The following is a 24,699-nucleotide window of genomic DNA, read 5'->3' on the forward strand; positions in this document are numbered from 1 at the left end:
GATCATTTGTGTATTCAGGGCATGTTGTATGGTTATGGGGTGTTTGTGTGTGTGCATTTTCAGGAGCTGTCTATGTATATTTGGATGTGCAGAGGGCAAGTCTGTGACTATTTTATGGGACTGGTGGGTGTTGTATATGTAGGTACGTTGTGTTTGTATGATTCTGTATCCTGCAGGATGGCAGAGTTAATTCTGTGTGAGAGGTTGGGAATGTGGGGTTATGTATACGCCAGTAGTGTGGTACTGTATGTGTATTTGGAAGAAAGGGCGTATAGGGTGATATTATTGCATATTTGTAGTGTACTGGGTAATTGTGGTGCTCTTTGGGACTTGTGGAGAGTTGTGTGTTAAATGAGTTTGTGTGTGTATTCAAGGGGCATGGCCACTTGGAGGAATATTTGCTGAGGCTGTGCATTTGTAATTTTCAGTAGGAGCCTCTTAGGCTTATGTATTTTGGGAAGTGAGTATATGTGTATCTGATAGAGAGGTGGGGTTCTATGTTTCTACAGGGAAGATGGACAATTGCATTTATATGTATTAGAAATATGTGATACCGGTATTTGTTAGTACTTGTATATGTGTGAGCTGGCTGATAGCTAGGGATAATTTGATATATGGAAGTTGTTTCATAAATGGTTTGCTGGAGATATTTCCATGTTTCTTACTTGTGTGTTCTAATCCGTGTGTGTGTCCATCATCAGGCGCATGCATTATCAAAGCTTGTTCATAAGGTATGGAGTTGTTAGGAGTATTCAAAGTGTATTTCTTTGCAGAATGCTAGGGTGTTTATACATGTGTTTGATAGACGTAAGAGGTGGTCTGTCTATATATTCAGGGTGAGGGTAGAAATATATATATATATATACACACACACACACACACACATATACAGTTTATATGTTGGGGTAGTGGTGGGGAGCTTGTATTCTGGAGAGGTAGCATAATGTATAGTGTTTGGGAGGGGATCCATATGTTCAGGGGTTAGGAATATTTGCATGTGTGTGTCCATAGGTGTGTGAGAATTGTGTATGTGTATTAGTAAGACTGCAGAAGTTGTCGGTGTTTTTCTGTTTTGAGTGTGTCTGAGCATTTGGGGTGTATACTCATGAGGAGTTTGTGGGTGTGTGTATTTGTGATTTGTGCGTATATCCGGAGGCTTAGAGTCCTCTATGTGTCTATTTTGAAATGTAAATGCCTGAAGAATTTAATGGTGTTGCTTGTATGTGTGTTGTCAGTATTAGTGAGGTGGACTTATATGTACAGTTGATCCTTGAACAACATGGGTTTGAACCACACGGGTCTACTTATAGTGGATTTCTTTTTCAGTAAATACTACAGGACTACTACAGGATCCATGGACACAGAGCCACTGCATGGAGGGTTGGCCCTAACCCCCACGTTGTTCAAGGGTCAGCTGTATTTGCTAAGTATAGAACTTATATGTACAGTTGATCCTTGAACAACATGGGTTTGAACCACACGGGTCTACTTATAGTGGATTTCTTTTTCAGTAAATACTACAGGACTACTACAGGATCCATGGACACAGAGCCACTGCATGGAGGGTTGGCCCTAACCCCCATGTTGTTCAAGGGTCAGCTGTATTTGCTAAGTATAGGTTTATTTGTGTCTGTGTGTGTTTTTGAGTTCCTGGGGCTTTTGGGGTATGTATTCTGCGGGATGTGAGAGTTTAGTTTGTGTGTTTGGAAACCAGTAGACTGTGTAGGTTACGTGTGTGTGCAGGAATCCTGGAGTATATGTATTCTAGGGCTGTGGGATTGCATCTGGGTCTTTTTTGGGATTGCACATGAGACAGTTGTGTACTTGGTGAGCCTGTGTGTTTAGGTACTCAGTGTGTACATCTGGATGGCATATCGGTTGCACATGTTTGTTTTCAGGCCCATGTTGTGTGTGTATATATAGCTGTGAGAGTGGAATGTGAATATTCAGGGTGAGTAAGGTTTTGTCTGTAAAAATGTAGGTAGTAAGAGGTGGTCTGTTTGTGTATTTATTCAGGGTGTGGGTAGAAATGTACATGTGTGTGCAGGATATATATATATGTGTGTGTGTACAAACACATATGTATATGTGGTATCCTTTTGGTTATATATCTGTGGTGGGAGTTGAGGGTTCTACTTGGGGTGTAAGTGGATTCTGTGCACTTATTCATAGGAAAAGGTATGGGATGTGCTGGAACTGGTTCATACTATCTTGGGATAGTCAGTGGTGCATATCTCTTCCCAGCTCTGTGTTTAGTGATGTCAGGTGGGTAGCTTGAAATTGGTCATGCTGGGAATATTTATACCATGTAGATACCATAAGTGAAGTCTTTCCCACCTTTCTCGGAGAGCTTCTTATCAAGCACTTACCAGCGTACCACTGATGTGCGTGTTTGGATGTATGTATGTATGAAGGAAGAATATTTGGGCATCGGTGGGTACGTATGGGACACTCATGTGAATTGTGAGTGGGACATCTGGGGCTCTGGGCCCTTGTATATGTGCATTGACCCTGGTAATTGTGAATCATTGCATTGCTCCTATCCTGTTCTTTAGGGCCAGAGAATCCCCATAAATGTTGTTGATTCCCAGTAGAAATCATGCAGATGGATACAGGGGTGTCTGTACCTTAGGCAGGTGGACACTCCTTCAGCATTTGTGTGGTCCTAGCATCTGGGTCCCTAGAAGGGGGGGCCTGGTGGACAGATGGCCATGCAGAGCAGAACCTTCACAGATGTGTTGTTGGTGTGACAGGCAGCAGTCAGAAAGTCATGGGGCTTCCTGGATAGGAGGTCAGATGACCAAGGTCTCTCCCAGGAAAACCCCCTGAGAATCTGTTGGACAGCTACAGGCATTACTGGCTCTTCTGTGGCACAGCTGACGTGCAAGGACACCCTCCACGTGGGGTCCAGAGCCATGTGTCCCTGAGCCCAACCGCCCCAGGGTGGTGGGAACTGTTGCGTTTCAGGCTGGTCAACTGTATCACTAGGTCTCAACCAACCTGTCTCCATGGAAACCTAAGTCCTCAGGGATAGGCAGGACCTCTAGGGATCACTGAGCTGACAAGGACAGAGGTGGGGAGGCTTTGTCACTGAGGGAGAGTCGGGGACTGAGACCTGGAGAGCCTGGGGAGTCCCACTCTGAGGAGATATGGCTCTGATGTTGCCAAACCCTTTAGACATGTTCTCTGTTCTTTTCTGAAGGCTCAAGATGCTTCTAGCAGTGGGAAGCTTATCTCAGTTTCATGTTTCTCTGATAGGATGAACTGACCCTTTTATTCACTATTCCAGGTTGAGCTGCAAACCCATCAGAGGGAACCATGTGATCATTGTAGCCACCAGCTGACCCCACAGCCACCTTGTGCCTCCCTTGGACCCACCCAAGAATTTCTGAGCCTTCTTTCTGGTGAGTCTTGTGGCCTTTTCTCCCTCATTGTGAATCCTCCTGCCAGTAAAACATGCTGTGAATGTTAACAAAAGGAAACCTCAACTAGAATTGGAGTGTGGAAGTCCCCCCCCACCGTAGAGGCAGCTCTCATGCCGTGTCACTCATCATCAATTACCCCAACAGGAAGAGGTCATTTACTGACCCCAAAGAGGAAGGGCAACCACCTTACTACCCCAGCTGGAGGAGGGAAGACTTCCTTCCTGGCCAGCAACAAGAAATAGAAAATAGAGATAGCTAATAGAAAATTCCGCAGTTTAGCCAATGAGACGCCATTGTCACCTGAAGTTTTCCTTTCCTCCAGTGAACTTTCATTTTTTTCCCTTGATGATGACTTTCTTTCCTTGTCCCACCCTCCTTACTATAAAAGCCTTCTGGGACTTCCCTGGTGGTCCAGCAGCTAAGACTCCGCGCTTCCAGTGCACGGGGCATGGGTTCGATCCCTGGTCGGGGAACTAAGATTTCCACATGCCATGTGGCATGGCCAAAAAAAAAAGCCTTCCATATTGTGTAACCCGTTGGAGTATCTCCCTTTCTATCAGATGAGATGCTGCCTGATTCGTGAATCATTTAATAAAGCCAATTTATTCAAAATTCAAAGTAAATCTTCAAATTTACTCAGTTAAATTTTGTTTTTTAATACATTGATGGCATGCAGAGGTGGCCACTAAGAGTTTAATATGTATCCCTCCAGAAATGTTCTGTATAAAACTATGTATGTGCACTTTTCTAAAATCCACTCTTATGATTGCTACTGCTAACAGGATGATTTTATGATGAAATGCTTATCTTTTTAAAAAGAAAAAGATAAGTATATTGGTGGCAGTGATGGGATCTGAAGCAAATTTCTGATAACATTTGGGACAAGGAGAAACAGGTGTGGTGCCCACAACTCCTTTGAGTTCCCTGTGTTTCTTGCCCTTCCTGAAGGTTGTTGGTAAGCTCCTCTTGGTTTGAGCTCCATTCTCTTTGCGTTTGTGCTCCCAATCTAATTGGCATTTCCTCCAGTGAACTTTCATTTTTTTCCCTTGATGATGACTTTCTTTCCTTGTCCCACCCTCCTTACTATAAAAGCCTTCTGGGACTTCCCTGGTGGTCCAGCAGCTAAGACTCCGCGCTTCCAGTGCACGGGGCATGGGTTCGATCCCTGGTCGGGGAACTAAGATTTCCACATGCCATGTGGCATGGCCAAAAAAAAAAGCCTTCCATATTGTGTAACCCGTTGGAGTATCTCCCTTTCTATCAGATGAGATGCTGCCTGATTCGTGAATCATTTAATAAAGCCAATTTATTCAAAATTCAAAGTAAATCTTCAAATTTACTCAGTTAAATTTTGTTTTTTAATACATTGATGGCATGCAGAGGTGGCCACTAAGAGTTTAATATGTATCCCTCCAGAAATGTTCTGTATAAAACTATGTATGTGCACTTTTCTAAAATCCACTCTTATGATTGCTACTGCTAACAGGATGATTTTATGATGAAATGCTTATCTTTTTAAAAAGAAAAAGATAAGTATATTGGTGGCAGTGATGGGATCTGAAGCAAATTTCTGATAACATTTGGGACAAGGAGAAACAGGTGTGGTGCCCACAACTCCTTTGAGTTCCCTGTGTTTCTTGCCCTTCCTGAAGGTTGTTGGTAAGCTCCTCTTGGTTTGAGCTCCATTCTCTTTGCGTTTGTGCTCCCAATCTAATTGGCTTTCCTTTATAGGGCAGGACAGTTTGGGCTGGTAGAGGATTCTCCCTGAGGCCCCAGCCTTAGCATTTCAGATGGAACTTCCCAGGACACAGTAATATATCTTGGTTATAGCCAGTATATTTATGAGGGCTAAACCCTAGCCCCTAATTTTGTTCCCTGGATTCCACATTGGGCACTGCTGACAGTGTAGTCTGCACTTGCCCATCTGTTTGGAATCAGCCCCCAGTTTCCATGCTTGCAACTGTTGGTGGCGGCTATAGTTCTCCATTTTGTTTGGAATCAGTTTGCAGTCCCCATACCTTGGGATTTGCTGGTTGGATCTTTTTCCTCAGTCCAAGGATCCCTGGTAATTGGTCGTGGTGCATACCAGGCCTTCTTTTGTCCAGGACATAGTAACATCTCTTTGTTACTGCTGATATACTAAGGCGCAGTTTTTTTGTGTGTTCTTTTGGGTTGACAAAGGCTAGCTAAGGAGATGAGATCCTTTATCGCCAAAGAGTTGAGAATGCCAGCTTCTGGCACACCTGCTTATTTTATATTTAAGAACTATGGTCCTGGAGGTTGTAGATATTTAGAAAGATGGCAAAATTATACTAATATTGATCCGGAATTACAGTGGTCATTGTGGGGCATGTTCCAGTTAGACAAGATTGTTCATTTAAGGAAAACACCAGAGAGCAAGGGTTCACAAATTGGACAGGGAGAATGAGATGCCTGCTTTAATTGGTATGTAAAAGTTTACAGAAGGTTTCAGGATTCCAAAATAGCTTCGTTTAGAGACTTAGAACAAAAAGCTAATGAAAAATTAAAGAGACAAAAGGTACCTGAAACAAAAGACCATAGGACGGATGTGACTGCAGGTTTAACTCCTCCTGTCCCCCCCTTTCCTTTTTCACCCGAGTACTCTTGTTTTACTCATTTTCTGTCTGAAATACTTTTCTATTCCAAAGAGAATATTTAACAATTGCCGTTTAAAGTAAAACTACCTGAGGTTGCAGGTGAGCCCCCTCAGGTGTCCTTTACCGCTTGGTCAAAGACTGAGCTGAGAGCTATAGTCCAAGAATTCTCTAAACCTAGGGAGGAACCCCCAACAGTTATTGAAGAATTTAGAGTCACTGTCAGGGCGCATGTCCCCAAACTGCTAGATCTTTATCCACTTGTACACGTGTTGGTAGGACTGGGGGAAGCCCCAGAATGGATGCGGGAAGCAAAATGACATAATCCCTAGGATGATCTTCAAGATCCTCAACCTGAAAAGGCTTGCAGAATAACAAGTGACCTTTTATAAGCTATTCCTAAAATCTTCCCTGCTCACACTTGGTTTGTTAGTAATTGGCCTAATAGTGATTGGTCTATTATTCACTTATACAAACAAAAGAGGGGTGAAACTGTGGAAGACTTTAGAGCCAGTTTGGAAGCTCTCTTTTTAGAGCAGTTGGTGTTCCAAGGAATAAAAAGGCCACTCAGCCTGCTTTAACTGCCCTCTTTGTAAATGGATTATCTTCTGAGATTAGTGGATTGATAAAAGGGCAGAAAAGAGGGTGGGAGGCTGTAGGCCTGATTGAACTGGTGACTATAGCTGAGCATTTTGAAAGGACCCTGGAGCAAGATCACAAACAGAAATCCACCAAGCTCATAGCCTTACAGTTACAACAGCTCTAAGGCAAGAGACACAAAATAACACCTGGGCCTCCCCCATTACAACCTCCTAGGGGTCCATGATCAATTTGATGACCCAAAGTTGATGTTTCATTTGTAATCAGTGAGGACACTGGAAAAAAAGGTGTCCTCAAAGGTCCTATGCAAACTCTTCACAAATGCTGTCATATCTGTCTCAAAGGGAGGGCCCCCCATGACCCTCTCCCATAGTTGGCAGAACTCCAGGGGTTCTCTGGTAAACTATTACCAGCAATAACCTTAAACATCCCAGAGGAAAATATAATGAAAAACTGCCAACTTTTAGTTGATACTGGAGCTGTGCTTTCTACTTTTAACCCCACTCTCATATTTCACTTTGAAATCTACATTAAACCCTAACCCTAACTGTAAACAGAATCACCTAACCTTTAACACCCTAGCCCTAGCCCTAACCAGAGCTGTGCTTTCTACTCTAAATCCCACCCTCAAAGAACAACAGGTCCCTCTGAGTACAGAGGATGTTTCCATAGTGGGAGTACCTAATACAGTTCAGAGAGAATTTTTATCTCCACCAAGATTCCTTTTCGCTATGCAATATAGCCCCAGTTAATCTATTCGGTAGAGATCTCTTTTCTAACTTAAAAGGGCCAGTACATTTTGCCTCCAGTGGAGATCTCACCTTAAAATTTCCTGATCAACCTGAACCTGATCATTTATGTTCCTTAAAATCTGTCCTGGACATAAAAGAGGAAGTTCAACAAAAGTTCCCTAATTGGACGGAGATGCCTGCAAATTTGGGGGCTACTTCTGACAGTGTTAACATCAGAAGAATTAAAAAATGCAAACCTGTAAAGATTCAGATAGATGTAGCTAAACCTCTCCCTAGGTTTCCTCAGCAACTATTAAAGCCTACAGTCATACAAGGTCTCATACCTATTGTAGAAGACTTAATTGCCCGGGAGGTAATCATTCCTGTACTCCTCCCTGCAGCATGCCAATCTTGCCTGGTTGGAAACCTGGCAGGATGGCGATTTGTCCAGGACTTTGGAGCTGTTAATAAAAATAGTTTTTCCCTGTTTTCCTGTTGTTCCAAACCTAGCCACCCTTCTGTCACAAGCTTCAACTGACTTGAAATGGTTTACTGTTGGAGACCTTTGTTCACCTTTCTTCAGCATCCCGGAGACCCTACAGCCAATATGTATATGCCTTTACTTGGAACAGTCAACAGTATACCTGCACTTTTATGCCTCAAGGGTTCACTGGGACCCCTTCTTTTTTCTCCCAAGTACTTCACCAAGATTTAAGTAACCTCTAGTTCCCTGAGAAATCAACCATTTTACCATATGGAGATAACCTCCTGCTGTACTCAGCTACTGTAAAGATTCCATAAGGCATTCATAAAAGATTCCATTTATTTGTTACAACAGTTAGCTGAGAACGAACACAAAGGAAAAATTACAATTATCTCTAGACGCTGTTCATTACCTAGGACGTAATCTAAGCACTGAAGGAATTCAGCTATGTCCAGAGAGAATTAGGCTGATTCAGGAACTTCCTAGACTCACAACTAAGTGCTAGCATTGTGGATTTCTAGGTTTAGCTGGTTATTGCAAGCTCTGGGTTCCAAATTTTTCTGTTACCTCTTCCACTCATTTAGAGCCAGTTTGGAAGCTCTCTTTTTAGAGCAGTTGGTGTTCCAAGGAATAAAAAGGCCACTCAGCCTGCTTTAACTGCCCTCTTTGTAAATGGATTATCTTCTGAGATTAGTGGATTGATAAAAGGGCAGAAAAGAGGGTGGGAGGCTGTAGGCCTGATTGAACTGGTGACTATAGCTGAGCATTTTGAAAGGACCCTGGAGCAAGATCACAAACAGAAATCCACCAAGCTCATAGCCTTACAGTTACAACAGCTCTAAGGCAAGAGACACAAAATAACACCTGGGCCTCCCCCATTACAACCTCCTAGGGGTCCATGATCAATTTGATGACCCAAAGTTGATGTTTCATTTGTAATCAGTGAGGACACTGGAAAAAAAGGTGTCCTCAAAGGTCCTATGCAAACTCTTCACAAATGCTGTCATATCTGTCTCAAAGGGAGGGCCCCCCATGACCCTCTCCCATAGTTGGCAGAACTCCAGGGGTTCTCTGGTAAACTATTACCAGCAATAACCTTAAACATCCCAGAGGAAAATATAATGAAAAACTGCCAACTTTTAGTTGATACTGGAGCTGTGCTTTCTACTTTTAACCCCACTCTCATATTTCACTTTGAAATCTACATTAAACCCTAACCCTAACTGTAAACAGAATCACCTAACCTTTAACACCCTAGCCCTAGCCCTAACCAGAGCTGTGCTTTCTACTCTAAATCCCACCCTCAAAGAACAACAGGTCCCTCTGAGTACAGAGGATGTTTCCATAGTGGGAGTACCTAATACAGTTCAGAGAGAATTTTTATCTCCACCAAGATTCCTTTTCGCTATGCAATATAGCCCCAGTTAATCTATTCGGTAGAGATCTCTTTTCTAACTTAAAAGGGCCAGTACATTTTGCCTCCAGTGGAGATCTCACCTTAAAATTTCCTGATCAACCTGAACCTGATCATTTATGTTCCTTAAAATCTGTCCTGGACATAAAAGAGGAAGTTCAACAAAAGTTCCCTAATTGGACGGAGATGCCTGCAAATTTGGGGGCTACTTCTGACAGTGTTAACATCAGAAGAATTAAAAAATGCAAACCTGTAAAGATTCAGATAGATGTAGCTAAACCTCTCCCTAGGTTTCCTCAGCAACTATTAAAGCCTACAGTCATACAAGGTCTCATACCTATTGTAGAAGACTTAATTGCCCAGGAGGTAATCATTCCTGTACTCGTCCCTGCAGCATGCCAATCTTGCCTGGTTGGAAACCTGGCAGGATGGCGATTTGTCCAGGACTTTGGAGCTGTTAATAAAAATAGTTTTTCCCTGTTTTCCTGTTGTTCCAAACCTAGCCACCCTTCTGTCACAAGCTTCAACTGACTTGAAATGGTTTACTGTTGGAGACCTTTGTTCACCTTTCTTCAGCATCCCGGAGACCCTACAGCCAATATGTATATGCCTTTACTTGGAACAGTCAACAGTATACCTGCACTTTTATGCCTCAAGGGTTCACTGGGACCCCTTCTTTTTTCTCCCAAGTACTTCACCAAGATTTAAGTAACCTCTAGTTCCCTGAGAAATCAACCATTTTACCATATGGAGATAACCTCCTGCTGTACTCCGCTACTGTAAAGATTCCATAAGGCATTTATAAAATATTCCATTTATTTGCTGCAACAGTTAGCTGAGAAAGAACACAAAGGAAAAATTACAATGATCTCTAGACACTGTTCATTACCTAGGATGTAATCTAAGTACTGAAGGAATTCAGCTATCTCCAGAGAGAATTAGGCTGATACAGGAACTTCCTAGACTCACAACTAAGTGCTAGCATTGTGGATTTCTAGGTTTAGCTGGTTATTGCAAGCTCTGGGTTCCAAATTTTTCTGTTACCTCTTCCACTCTGTGAACTTATTAAAGATGTAGTTCCTGAATCCTTTGCTTGGGAAGATAAACATAAGCAGGCTTTTATAAGGCTAAAATAAGCACTGCAAGAGCTGCCTGCCTTAGGGTTACCCAAATGATCAGGGTCAGGTTGATCCGGAAACTTTAAGGTGAGATCTCCACTGGAGGCAAAATATATTAGCCCTTTTAAGTTAGAAAAGAGATCTCTACCTAATAGATTAACTTTAGGTTATTCAAAACCTTTTACTTTATTTGTGCATGAAAGGCATAATCAGGCCGGGCAGAACTGTGCGAGCATGGTAGTAAACATAGGCCTGTTGCCTGTTATAGCATGCAACTTGATTCAGTTGCTTTTGCCTATCTCAGTTGTCTTCACGTTATAGCCACAACCGCAAATTTAGTGGAAGGCTTGGCAGATTTGACTCTAGAAAATGACGTTTATTTGCAAACTCCACACATTGTCCACAGTCTTCTTAACACTGAATTGACATTTCACTGCAAGTATCACTAGATTAACTTCCTGTGAAATCCTGCTTTCACCACCTAATCTTTATCTTAAACTTTACAACGTACTCAATCCTGCTACACTACTACCTCTGTCTCACAAAGGTGAGGGCCATGACTGCAAGGTAAAAGTGTCCCATGGGAATTCCCTGGTAGTGCATTGGTTAGGACTCCTAGCTTCCACTGCAGGGAGCGCGGGTTCGATCTCTGGTCGAGGAACTAAGATCCCACAAGCCACATGGCACGGCCCAAAACAAAAACAAAACAAACAGAAAACAATGTCCCATTTTGTGACACCGTGTCCTGAGTAAAGATGTTCCCAAGTCCAAGCTTGCTCGGCTTGCCGCACGATAGGCCATAAATCGGAGATGAGGTGTTGAGACAAGGAATATGACTTTATTCGGAAAGCCAGCAGACCGAGAAGATGGTGGAGTAAAGTCTCAAAATAACCATCTTATCGGGGTTTGGATGCCAGTTTCTTTTATAGCACAGAGATGGGGAGGAGATAAGGAGGTAAAATAAGAAGGCCATAAGTTTTGCAAATAGCCTCTGGAATGGCCAGCCTCGGGGAGGAGATGTGTTAATTTCTTCTTAATTGTAGCCATCCACAGGTGGACAGAGTCCATATGTTTCCCTGAACAAAGGCACTTTGGTTTAACATTCAGACGGAGGGACAGGGTTCCCCGAGGCAGGCCATTATGTACAGACAGTATCCTTTTAGTGAACAAAAGCAGCTGAAGGCAAAGGTTAAAGTAAAAGAAACAGATCCAACGTGTAGTCAGATTTGGCTCTTTCCTGTTACGATTCCCTACTGTCAATGTCCATTCCACAGTCTTGTGGAAAAAGGGGTGACGGCCCTTCTAATTGCTTCGTCAGATGGACCTTTCCGGGAGTGTCCACCATGGGTGCCAGTGTTCCAAACGTTGTTTTTTTGTTGTTGTTGTTCCTCTCTGGGAAGTGTCTCCTTTACACCTGTAGCCTTAAAAAAATATTCTCAGCCTAAAAGTTGAGAGTTATGATCTATTTGATGGGAATTTTGAGGGCTTCAAGCGTGGGAGGCAGCATCTCAAGTTAAGGAATTTAGCACTTTTCTATGTATGGGAAGATGCAAGAGTCTGAGATCATTCACTTGATATATACCTCAGCTATCCGGGGCCTGTATCCTATATTCTCATATCCTGAGTTTCGTCAGGGCTCACCGGCTCACGTTGGAGGGCTGCAGTCGCTGATGACTGATGTGTCAGGAAATATTCTATTTCTCAGATCCTCTCCTCTTGGTCAGGATTTTGACCAACATTTGGGAGACATTTCAGGATCAAATTTTGTCCCACAGCGCTGGGAGGCTCATCCCAGGTCAGGGGAGAATTCTTGATATGCCACTCCAGGTGCTAGTTTTTGAATTAGGCCCTATTGATAATTAAAGAGCCTCTGGATCCTCTATCTAATTATGACCAGGAGACATTTTCCCTTGTTGCTTCCTCCCATACCTAGAATCACACTATTACAGTTATTTCATGTTATAAATGTGGTCTATTTCCTCAAGATGTTTAGCCATAGAAGTACTGTTGGAGGCCTGGTTACATACTGGGTACTGTAAGAGACACCAATCTTATAAAATAGACAGGATATAAGTAATGCAGCTAGTAACGTTAACAAAGACACAGTGCAGCAGGGAGACACAAAGAGCAAACAATCTGGAAACAAAGAACAATGATCAGTATCACTACTTGTAATCCAATTGCAATAGCGAGCGACCAGAGGTACCATAACTGATTTAGTGAGCCATCAGCTGTTTCAGTGTACCAGCAGTGCGTACTTAGACATGCATGGCTTAATCTTTGAGACAAGTACATGCTACTGGCAGGATCAACCAGGTAGAGAGAAAAAGATAAATGTTTCAATTCTGCTTACAAGGGTATAATTTAAGAAATTACTGTAAGTCATAATTAGTTTAAGGGGAGGGATTTGCTTACACGTGGAAAACACAGATTTAAAACAGTCATTTTTCAGATAGAAACCATAAAAATTATAACCATAGTCACCAGTTTACCCAGTCATGTGCAACTAATCATTTTTGTTAACAGCTTTATGAAGCCATCAAGTTTCCCATTAGAATTCTTCAGGTTCTTACCCGGTGCACCTTTATGGTTTGAAAACCAGCAACTTGTATTTATGCAAAGGTCCCTTCTATAAATCTTCTTGAAGAGGAAGCATTTTTGCAAAGGCATCAGAGTGGAACCATAACTGTGTACAATGGCGGAAGCCTTAAGGCACGTTCAAATCTGATTACAGTGCAATTGACAAAGCAACGCCCTTACTGCGGTGACATGCACACTTTCAGATAATAAAGAGAATTCTGACTGGTAACATTTTACCAGGCCATACCAGATTTTAGGAGCTCCATCTAATCTGTAGAATACCTGTATCATTCGGCATACAATATAACCTAAGAAGATTTATTGCTTATTTGACAAGACTTCCCGTGTAATTCAACATGCCAAGTCAACCTAATTAGTTAATATCTCTCTTTGGGGTGTTTCAGGGGCCCTTTGAAGCACCCCAAAGTTAGCTAGAGGTCAAAGGAACTTCATTATAATTTGATTTGGGAAGTTTTGTCAAAAAAATAAGAAAAGGGTTTAAAACAGTTAGATAGGATCACATGTCACTGTGAAACAATAGTTATTCATTTAGCCAAAGTAACAATAAAAGATTTCAAAGGCCGGTACAGAACAGATCTCTTAAAAGGTAGAAAAACTTAAAATCTGGTATCAAAGGCAGTCCAAAATCGTAAGAAACCTTGTCTTCTTAACAGAGAGAAAAGTGAAATTCAAATTGTCCACCAGCTTACTTTTAAAATGTATTTACTCAATTAAACTTATTTTAAACTTAGTCCTGACCACGTACAGAACTCCGTTTTTCAGGGTCCACTTTCCATAAACCTTCTGTCACTTATTTTAGCACAATTCTGACTTTCAAGTGGTCAGTTATCTGGAGAGGTTAATTTTAGATAGACCTTCCTAAAAGATAAGTATTTTAAAAAGTTCACCCAAAGCTCTTATCTCATTTGCATTTTCTTTCCTTAAAAGTTTCTTCACGGGCTTCCTTGGTGGCTCAGTGGTTGAGAGTCCGCCTGCCGATGCAGGGGACACGGGTTCGTGCCCCGGTCCAGGAAGATCCCACATGCCGTGGAGCAGCTGGGCCCGTGAGCCATGGCTGCTGAGTCTGCGCGTCTGGAGCCTGTGCTCCGCAACGGGAGAGGCCACAACAGTGAGAGGCCCGCGTACTGCAAAAAAAAAAAGTTTCTTCACATCAAGTTATTTCCTTGCTGAGAAATTTGCAACAGATATAACAAGATTTTATTTAGGTTATATTAAACCTAGGCACAATAAAAGTATTATACTTAATGTTGATGACTCTGACAGCATGTCTATATTATTTAGATCAACAAACGAACGTTAATACCAGGTCTTAATTAATACTGAATATTTCCCAGTTCATGTGATCCTGAAGCTCATTTAGCTCAGTTTCTCTTGTATTTAGAATAGTTTGGTTTGTAAGTGCTTACTTTTCTTTAAGCCAGTTAAATAGAGCTCATCCACAAATCAACCTCAGCAATGTTATCCAAAGACAGAGACACATACAAGGACACAAACATACAGAGATGTCATCGTTGTCATTTCAGAATTTCAGCACTGAGTCAGGTACAGCCATGTGAAGCCCATCAGTTTATAAAAAGAGGTTGGATTCAAATTAGGTTTCTGGCAGATGGAACAAATCAAACTCACTTGTCTAGCTGGCTGAATTTTTACAGAAAAGACGCTTAGGTTTTTTATTTATCCTTGATAAGTCAATTTCTAAATTCCTTTACCCTCCTTCAAAAAGATGCATTTTAAAAAGTTGGCAGAGATGAGGGTTCCTGAGAAAACCAGAAAGGACATTTGCATCTCAAAGATACAGGCAAGTTTTTCCTAGGATGACTTTGTTTCCCCTTTGTTTAATATTTACAAGCCTCTTGAGATAAACAGGGAGGGTTGGGGGAGTGGTATCTATTGGAGAGTCAGTCAACTCGTTCCCCACTGTCAAAGTTCCCTGGGGCTCCTGTGGGGAAATTAGATTCGGACGCCTCAAGTCAAGGGAGTTCCTTGGCCTCTATAGGATGTCAGCACGAGGGAAATTGCCCTGCTGTGGAAGTGTTTCCCGGTCCAAATTGGGTGGCCTGGGGAGTCTTAGATGGTGATACTAAATTGGGCTCCTGTGCTCTGGGGGTTAACACAGAAACTTCTATTTGATCCCTGTGGGTAGGGGAAACAGGAGGTGGTGAATATGATGGCGGCATGGGGGAGGGTGGGCAGTTGGAACAACTGCCGGTGCAGCTTGCTGTTTTGCAAAACACTTCTAACTGCGAGATCCTATAAAAACTGAGTGAGCCCTTTAGGGGCTACCGCCCTTCTGATCCTATATTTTGGGTCCGCACCCTATTACAGTAGTATACCATGTCTTTCTTAGTCATAGGCTCAGGGCTGTGTTACACCCATTTATCTAATATAGGCCCCAAAGGGCTCTCCTTCAGGGTAGATGGAGTATTTCCCATTTTGTACACCAAAACGCAAAAGTCGCAAACAAATTCTGGCATCAGTGCACACAAAAGCAAGATCAAAACCAAGGAACCAGTTCCCAAATCGGTACTGAGGGTGTGTAGTGGTGTAGAGAGCAGCCGTCTGGTGCAGAAGCCCACAGGCAGCTAGGAGGAGCTGTGTTAGTCCAAAGGCTCCGGGACACATAGTCCATTCTCAGCCCAGAAGGAGCAGCCAGGGGGAACCAGTGGGAGGGCTTGGCTAATTGACCTTTGTGCCTGCCATAAAGCTTATTGTTTAGCTCTTCGCCAGTAAACTATGGAGGGTTTGTACGTGGCCGCATAAATGGGTCTAAGAATGATGGACAAGTGCGGTATTTGTTGCCTCCAAAGTGTGAAGAGACCTAAGTAAGACGTGTTGGGCTTGCTATAGTGTGTTGGGGAGCTGAATAGTTAACGGCTGAGGTTTAGCTGCAAGAGGAATTTCCTGGCTTTTAGAGGATCAGTTAATGCCCAGAAATTTAATAGTTGTGGACAGCCCTTGAATTTTATGTGGGGCATTAAGTAGCCCACCTGTATGTTATAGATGGGTCACCAACCATGTTAGGGCCTCGTGCACCAATCTCCTGAGGGGCTCTGGATTAGAACATCAGTATAGTGCCAGACGGTGCAAGGGGACACCAGGTCTTGCCAGCAAAGACTGTGGGCAATAGCTGGGCTGTTAAGATAGCCAGTAGGCAGACAGGTTAAAACATACTGGGTGCCTTCTGAAGTAAAAGTAGACTGCAGCTGGGACTCCTTAATAACTGGTACTGAATAGAACATAATAGCTAGATTGTCACAGCAAAGTAATTCCCTGGAGCCCTTTGGATATCCTTAATGAACTGGACAATGTTGGAAATGGGAGCCTTAATAATGGGAATGGGAGCCTTAATAGTGGGGATCAGCATTTATATTTCAGTAGTTGATTATAAGGGGCCACTCATTACTAGCAGGCTTTAATAGCAGCCAAATGGGGGAATTGAAAAGGAGAAAGGGTGTTTTTAAGGACTTCTTCTTTTCATAAATTCTGAATTATGGGCTTCAATCCCACAGCCCCCTGTCATACATGTTATTGGGGGATATTTACTGTCTTAGGTGGCAGTCTTATGGGCTCCCAATATTCAGCTTCCACCAGGAAGGCTAGGAATTTGGGTTTGTTCCAGATGGCGTTGCAGTACATAAGGCATCCATAGCTGTAACGGGAAAGGGTAGGGCCAAAGGGGCTACCACCACTAAAAGGTTTTTAATAAAGATTGTTTCAATAGTGACAGTCAATGGAAGTTGAATGCTTTCTACTCCCCTGACTATTATGCCTTGTAATCTAAAGTGTGGCCCTTGCTTATAACTGGAGGGGTTCCCAGGAGGCACTGTAACTGGAGCGCCAGTTGTCAATGAGAGCCATAAGAAAAGTTGTTTATGTGTGTCCCAAGGATAATTAGAGAAGTACATGGGCAAGTGTCCCAGAGGAGGGCCACGCTCCAGGGATCTGCCAGGTCCCTAAGGCAGAGGCCTTGGCAGAGGTCAGGGTACAGGATTCGGAGAGGTGACAGCTGCCCATCACTCCGGTCTCCTGAAGAGTCTGTAGCGCCTGACCAAAAATTTCTAACTTGTGCTTGGGCTTTCCCAAGGTTACGTCATCAGGGACCCCCGATCTCCAGAGCTGCCAATACAGGGAGGTCTGTTAGTCATCTCATGAAGGATGGAGCTGTGTGATGGCACCACCCCTTGGTGGAGACCAGTAAGGGTCCCAGAAGTCCCTATATCCCTTAAGGTCCTCTCTTGGGTTCCTGGCCAGTGGGGCAGCGGGGCCCATGTGCCTTTACTGGCAAGCGAGATTTGGGGCTTCAGAAAAATTATCTTTTTCATATCTAGCTACAACACGGATGCAGTCCCATGCCTGTTGTACTGTATCTGATGTTTCTTTGAATTGTAACAGCATGGCTTTATAATTAGGGGGAACACCCTTCTCCCCCTTCCCTTGGACAAATTTTTTCTAGCAACATTTGCATTTCGATCATGGTATAGTTACACGCCTCTGTTTCTTGTTCATGCTGGTCATCCGATGTTTTGGTGCAATGGATGGTGACAGGGAACACCTGGAATGGAGTTTTCCTCTTCCCTGACTCATATGCTGCCACTTCCTGTTTAGGGTGTCCCAGTCAGCCTCGGTGGGGTCGAGGGATGATTTGCAACAGCAGCAAGAAATGCAGCAACACAGGAGGCACTTACCTCAGCGGCATTTGCCTGTTCGGGGTGCCATGATGCCCCTGGTAGAGCTGCCTCTATCATGGGTTAGGGCTGTGTGGGGAACTCTTGGATGTATGTTTAGGGTATAGGATGGTTTGGGGTAATAGTAAAGCTGTGTAGAGACTGTGTATGTGTGATCTGGGGAGAGACGAGGGGCATGAGTGCCTTTGTGAGTGTACGGTTGGTGTAGCATGGTGTGGCTGGGTGGCGGGCTGCTTCTGGGTGTTTTGAGGCTATGTGTGCAGGCATTTGAGAAGAGGTAGGGGTATGCATCTTAATGCTTTGTGTGTTGGATCTGTGTGTATTCAGAGTGCAGGGGTTATACACATGCTCATCCAGTAGGGTAAGAGTTCAGGGAGTGTATTTTTAGTGTGGAGGAATTTGTAGAGATTGGGGTTGTCAGTGTAAATTGGGGTTGCTAGCTGTGTGTGTATAATCAGGGGATGTGACAGAGGCTGTTTATAGTATCTCAAGAGGGAGATGGGTGTATGTTTGTATTGGGGGTGTGAGGTCATCATGTGTTCTACGGGGAGTATTTAGGAAAAGGTTGGAAACATTGTGTCTCTCTGATGGTATTTTGTGTTTGTCTGAGCTTCTGAGGCATTGTACATACGTGGATGTTGAGAGCTGTGGGGGGACTGTATGTGTTATATTTGGATTTGGGGGGTTGTGTCTTATATGAAGAAGTATGTGAGTTTGGTTTGAATGTATTTGGCTATTGTTGAAGGGTTTGTGTGTTTGCATTGAGGGGTTATATGGGGTTGGGTGGATTTTTGTGGGATATGAGGATTTAGGTGTTTGATTATCAGGGGCCGTTGGGGGTGTGTTTTTGTATTCAAGACTGTGGCTGTGATTTTATTGGGGTTTGTAGTGCATGTATATTGGAGCAGGAAGGGGTTGGGTGGATTTTTGTGAGATATGAGGATTTAGGTGTTTGATTATCAGGGGCCGTTGTGGGTGTGTTTTTGTATTCAAGACTGTGGCTGTGATTTTATTGGGGTTTGTAGTGCATGTATATTGGAGCAGGAGGGTTCTGGGCACACAGTCAGGCATCTGCTTATAGGTAGGGAGTTTGTGTGTTTGAGGATGTTTGGAGCTCTGTGGGGCTGTGTGATGGTGGCACAGGTGACTGTGGGCAGGTGGAGTGTGTGTTGGGCTGGAAGGGAAACTCGAGGGCATGTTGGGGACTGTGAGGCGCCCATGTGAACTCCCACGTGGACTGACCTTTGTTCCTTCTGATCATCTATGGCTCGTACGCATCCTGATCTTCTGTGGCAGCTACTCCCCTGGAATGGTCAGCGATGCTCTGCCCTTTCTTAGTCAGATGAGTCAGGAAATGCCACTTCCTCTGGCAGCTGGATGTGCCTCTTGCAAGTGAGTGGTCCTGGGTCCAGGGTGCCGGACTGGTGGATAGATGCAGAGTGAGGCTGATTTCCCCATGAGCCCTCTCCTCAGTGAGGTGGCCAGGACGTCAGGGCTGTATCTCCAGAAGGTCAGACATGGCCAGTCCTCTCTAGAATGTGCTGGAGGGGCCAACTCATTGATCGGACCATGCCAGGAGATAAACAGACCCCGAGGACAATTCCTAAGGGAGAAGTCTATACCTACCCATCTTCCACTTTCTCCTTTGGATGGCCTCTACCACAAGGTAAAAGCTAAGCCCCCTCACATGGCCTTTCTTGGCCTGCTTTTACTGAGCCGCCAGTCTCTCTCCACATCCTGGCTCACTATCGGCCCTCTGGTGATACCAGCAAGAGGTTCCCCTGCATGTCAGTTCTCACCTCCTTCCCTTGGCCCACGCTGCCCTTGCTGTTTGTCCTGCTCTTCCTCCCTGAAGGCTGTGAGTCACCCTGTCCAGGTGGGAAGGATCCACTGAAAATGCAAATTTGAGTAATTACTGCATCACCTGAGTCTCTAGCATGTGCCAGGCACTATGACGCTTGCCAAGTCCATAAAAACCCCACAAAGCGGATATGCTGTTAGTTGCACTTTGCAGGTGATGAAGCTGAGGTTCAGAGGTGAGCAACCATGACCGAGTACCCTGTATGTACCAGAATATCAATCAGACTGGTCAATGAATCCAATAAAGCCAAGCATTAGTCTGATCAGTACGCCTAGATGCCAGGCTGTAAAGGCGCAAAATATGTCCCCGCACGAGAAGGAGCAGTGCCAAGTACCCCAGCAAAGGAGCAGTGTTCATATCCTGCTTTCTTAATCGACATAACTGCACATCAACCCACAATTTCCTACTCTGTTAATAGGAGAAAAATGCCAATGTGCGTTGTCCTGTAAAACTACCTTAAAATAATACGTATGATCCCGAGTGCTTTAGTAATGACCCCAAATCATCATCATGAGGTTGGGATACTACTTAAAACACTGCACGTCTTACATACTGGCACATAGAATCTGTAAAGTCAGTTCTTTGGGTAATGATGGTAGATAGATGTGGCCCAGAAGGACAGAAGACAGAAAACAGAGCAAAAACTATTTGTCCAGAGGTGACAATGGGTCATAGCCAAGGTTCAAGCATTACGAGGGAGGTGGTGAAAATAGTAATGGGCATAGAGTGTAATAAGTCAAGGATATCTAATGTAGTTTCCAATGAAGGTTTGTGAAAGATATATAACTAAAAAGATAATAGGCTGGGAGGTGAAATAATATAAAACATTTGATATATTTTTTACAAGGATAAAAGAAGATAGAAATGAACATTAAAGAAGTAGGTCAAATAGAAAAACTGTAAGATGGTTAATAACCTCACAATATGATGAGGCAACTTAGATGTATTTTGTTTAAATAAATTGGTAGACTATATTTAGAGTAGTTTTAAGTTTAAAGAGAATTTGAGCAGAGTATAGAGTTCCCATACACCCCCCTCACATCTATTCCCCAAACCAAAGTTTCCCCTATTATTAACGTCTTGCATTAGTGTGGGGCATTTTTTACAATTGATGAGCCAATGTTCATACATTATTATTAACTAATATCCATAGTTTACATTATAGTTTACTCTGTTGTGTATCCTATGGGTTTTGACGAATGTATGACAAGCATTGACCATTACAGTATCATACAGAATCGTTTAAGTGCCCTACCTTTTCCAGAATGTCATATAGCTGAAATCATACAGTATGTATCCATTTCAGTTTGGCATCTTTCATTTAGCAATATGCGTTTAGGGTTCTTCCATGTCTCTTCCATTTAGTACTCTTATAGCTCAAGCTGCCATAACATAATACTATAGGCTTGGTGACTTTAATAAGTCACAGTTCTAGAGGCCTGGAAGTCTAAGATCACGGTGCTGGCCAATTCAGTGACTGGTGAGGGCTGTCTTCCTGGCTTGCAGACAACTGTCTTTTCACTGTGTCCTCACATGGTGGAGAGAGACAGAAAAACTTCTCTGGTTTCTTCTTATAGGGGCACTAATAGAGCCTAATCCTCATGACATCATTTAATCTAATTACCTGCCAAAGGCCCCATCTCCAAATACCATCACTTTGTTAGAGCTTGAATATATGAATTTTGGGGGGACAGAATTCAGTTGATAGCCTCATTCTTCTAACAGTATAAAATATGACTAATAAAGAAAGCTCATCATTCAATTATCTCTTTTCTAGCAATACATAGATATTTACTTGCTTTTTAAAACCATTTACATATTTTAAGGTAAATGAATTAAAGATTTTAAAAAGTCAGGTAGAACAAGATAAGAAATTGCAGATACAAACATGTTGAAGCAAAAACAGATAAACCGCCCAGTTGCATTGTCTGAAAAATTCAGTTAGAGTTCTAAGGTCTGATTTAGGTTTCCACCTCTGGTTCATGCCATTTGCTGTACCACAACAGTAGGATGGGGTGGTATGCTAAAGTTAGGACGTTAGAAAAACCATTAGAAAACAGATACCTTGCTAAACTGAATGTTTGTTGGTGTGAATTGAGGCTGTTTTTTCTTAATGATATGATTCATATTAAAACTTGTCAGGACACAGTAAATTAACTAAAAGTAACTTGGGGAGAAGTTTTATTTATTTTATTTTATTTTATTTTGTTTACATCTTTATTGGAGTATAATTGCTTTACAATGGTGTGTTAGTTTCTGCTATATAACAAAGTGAATCAATTATACATAGAAGTTTTATTTTTTACTGAGATAAAATTAACCGTTTTAACTCGCACAATTCAATAGCATTTAGTACATTCACGATGTTGTGCAACCCTTACTTCTATGTGGTTCAAAAATATTTTTATCGCTTTAAAGGGAAGCCCTACCCATGCTTTTTCCTACCTAAGCCCTGGGCAATCACCAATGTGCTTTCTGTCTCTATAGATATATCTATTTGGATATTTCATATAAGTGTAAATTGTCCAGTTTGTGACCATTTATGTCTGGCTTCTTTCACATAGCATAATTTTCAAGGTTCACCGATATTGTAGTATGTAGCATTACCTCATTTCTTCTTCCCATCATTAATGAGGTATAATAGAGAAATAAAAATATATATTTAGGGCTTCCCTGGTGGTGCAGTGGTTGAGAGTCCGCCTGTCAATGCGGGGGACACGGGTTCGTGCCCCGGTCCGGGAAGATCCCACATGCTGCAGAGCAGCTGGGCCCGTGAGCCATGGCCGCTGAGCCTGCACGTCCGGAGCCTGTGCTCCGAAACGGGAGAGGCCACAACAGTGAGAGGCCCGTGTACTGCAAAAACAAACAAAGAAACAAACAAACAACAACAACAAAATATATATATATTTAGGATATACAGCTTGATGTTTTGATATACATATACATTTTTGAAATAATTGCTACAATCAAGCCAATTAACATATCCATCACCTCATATAATTACCATTTTCTTTTTTCTTTCTTTATGGTGAGAACCCTTCAGATCTACCCTCTTAGCAAATTACAAGTACACAGTACAGCATTGTTAACTGTATGCACATTGTTGTACACTAGATTTCCACAAATTATTCACCTTGCATAACTGAAACTTTGTTCCTCGTGATCAATACCTGCCAGTTTTCCCATCCGCTCATCTCCTGTCAACCACTGTTCTGCACCCACACCTATGACTATTTTGGATTCCACATAAAAGTAGTATCATGAAGTGTTTGTAGCTGTCTTTCTGTATCTGGCTTATTTCACTTAGCATAATCTCTTTCAGGTTCATCCACGTTGTCACAAATAGCAGCATTTCCTTCATTTTAAAGGCTGAATAATATTCCATTGTATACAGGCATACCTTGGAGATATTGCAGGTTTGGTTCCAAACCACCAAAATAAAGCAAATATTGCAACAAAACAAGCCACATGAAATTTTTGGTTTACCAGTGCATATAAAAGTTATGTGTATACTATACTATAGTATAGTGTGTTAATGTGTGATAGCATTATGTCTAAAAAACCCATGTACATACCTTAATTTTAAAGTAATGCTAATTGGGAAAATGGCACCGATAGACTTACTCAATACAGGATTGCCACAAACCTTCAATCTGTAGGCAACGTAGTATCTGCAAAGCACAATTAAACGAGATATGCCTGTTTATATACCACACTCTATTTATCCGTTCATGAATCTACAGACACTTAGGTTGATCCAATATCTTGGCTACTGTGAAAAGTAAACATGGAAGTGCATATGTCTCTTCACGATACCGACTTCATTTCCTTTTGCTGTATACCTAGAAGTGGGATTGCTGAATCCTAAGATAGTTGTAATTTTTTGAGGAACTTCAATAATTTATTTATTTTTTTTTGGCTGTGTTGGGTCTTCGCCTCTGTGCGTGGGCTCTCTCCAGTTGCGGCGAGCGGGGGCCACTCCTCACCGCGGTGCACGGGCCCCTCACCATCGCGGCCTCTCTTGCTGCGGAGCACAAGCTCCAGACGCGCAGGCTCAGCAGTTGTGGCTCACGGGCCCAGCCGCTCCGCGGCACGTGGGATCCTCCCAGACCAGGGCCCGAGCCCGACTAATTGGGAAAATGGCACCGATAGACTTACTCAATACAGGATTGCCACAAACCTTCAATCTGTAGGCAACGTAGTATCTGCAAAGCACAATTAAACGAGATATGCCTGTTTATATACCACACTCTATTTATCCGTTCATGAATCTACAGACACTTAGGTTGATCCAATATCTTGGCTACTGTGAAAAGTAAACATGGAAGTGCATATGTCTCTTCACGATACCGACTTCATTTCCTTTTGCTGTATACCTAGAAGTGGGATTGCTGAATCCTAAGATAGTTGTAATTTTTTGAGGAACTTCAATACTGTTTTCCTTAGTGGCTGTATCAAGTTACATACCCAACAGAAGTGCACGAGGGTTCCCTTTTCTCCACATCCTCATCAACACCTGTTATTTTTTGTGTTTTTGATAATCGCCATTGTAACAGGTGTGAGGTGATATCTCATTGTGGTTTGACTTGCATTTCTCTGTCAGTGATGTTGAGCACCTTTTCATACATCTGTTGGGCATTTATATGCCTCCTTTGGAGAAATGTCTATTCAACTCCTTTGCCCATTTTTAAAAGTAAATTTATTTTGTTTATCTATTTATTTATTTTTGGCTGCATTGGGTCTTTGTTGCTGAGCGTGGGCTTTCTCTAGTTTAGGTGAGTGGGGGCTACTCTGTTGTGGAGCCCGGGCTTCTCATTGCAGTGGCTTCTCTCATTGCAGAGCACGGTCTCTAGGTGCGCGGGCTTCAGGAGTCGTGGCTCGCAGGCTCTAGAGTGCAGGCTCAGTAGTCGTGGTGTGTGGGCTTAGTTGCTTCACGGCATGTGGGATCTTCCCGGACCAGCGCTCAAACCCGTGTCCCCTGCATTGGTAGGTGGATTCTTAACCACTGCACCACCAGGGGAGTCCCCCATTGGGATTTTAATAGGGATTACATTGAATCTGTGGGTCACTTTGGGTAGTATGGATATTTTCATGATAGTAAATCCTCCAGTTCATGAACATGGGATGTCTTTCCATACTATCAGTGTCATCTTTAATTAGCCTCA

The 24,699-nt window shown here is 42.8% G+C and overlaps 1 protein-coding gene across 1 annotated transcript in view; it reads left to right on the top strand.

The window, feature by feature from the left end:
- Positions 1-24,699, top strand: part of LOC112401448 (serine protease 42-like) — a 73,020-nt gene that overhangs the window by 1,244 nt on the left and 47,077 nt on the right. The window contains 1 exon segment of the mRNA XM_024747734.1: positions 3,290-3,404. Within this exon segment, the coding sequence (XP_024603502.1) occupies positions 3,290-3,404 (115 nt within the window).

This window comes from Neophocaena asiaeorientalis, unplaced genomic scaffold (genome assembly GCF_003031525.2).
Source record: "Neophocaena asiaeorientalis asiaeorientalis breed wild unplaced genomic scaffold, Neophocaena_asiaeorientalis_V1.1 scaffold429, whole genome shotgun sequence".
Lineage (NCBI taxonomy): Eukaryota > Metazoa > Chordata > Mammalia > Artiodactyla > Phocoenidae > Neophocaena > Neophocaena asiaeorientalis.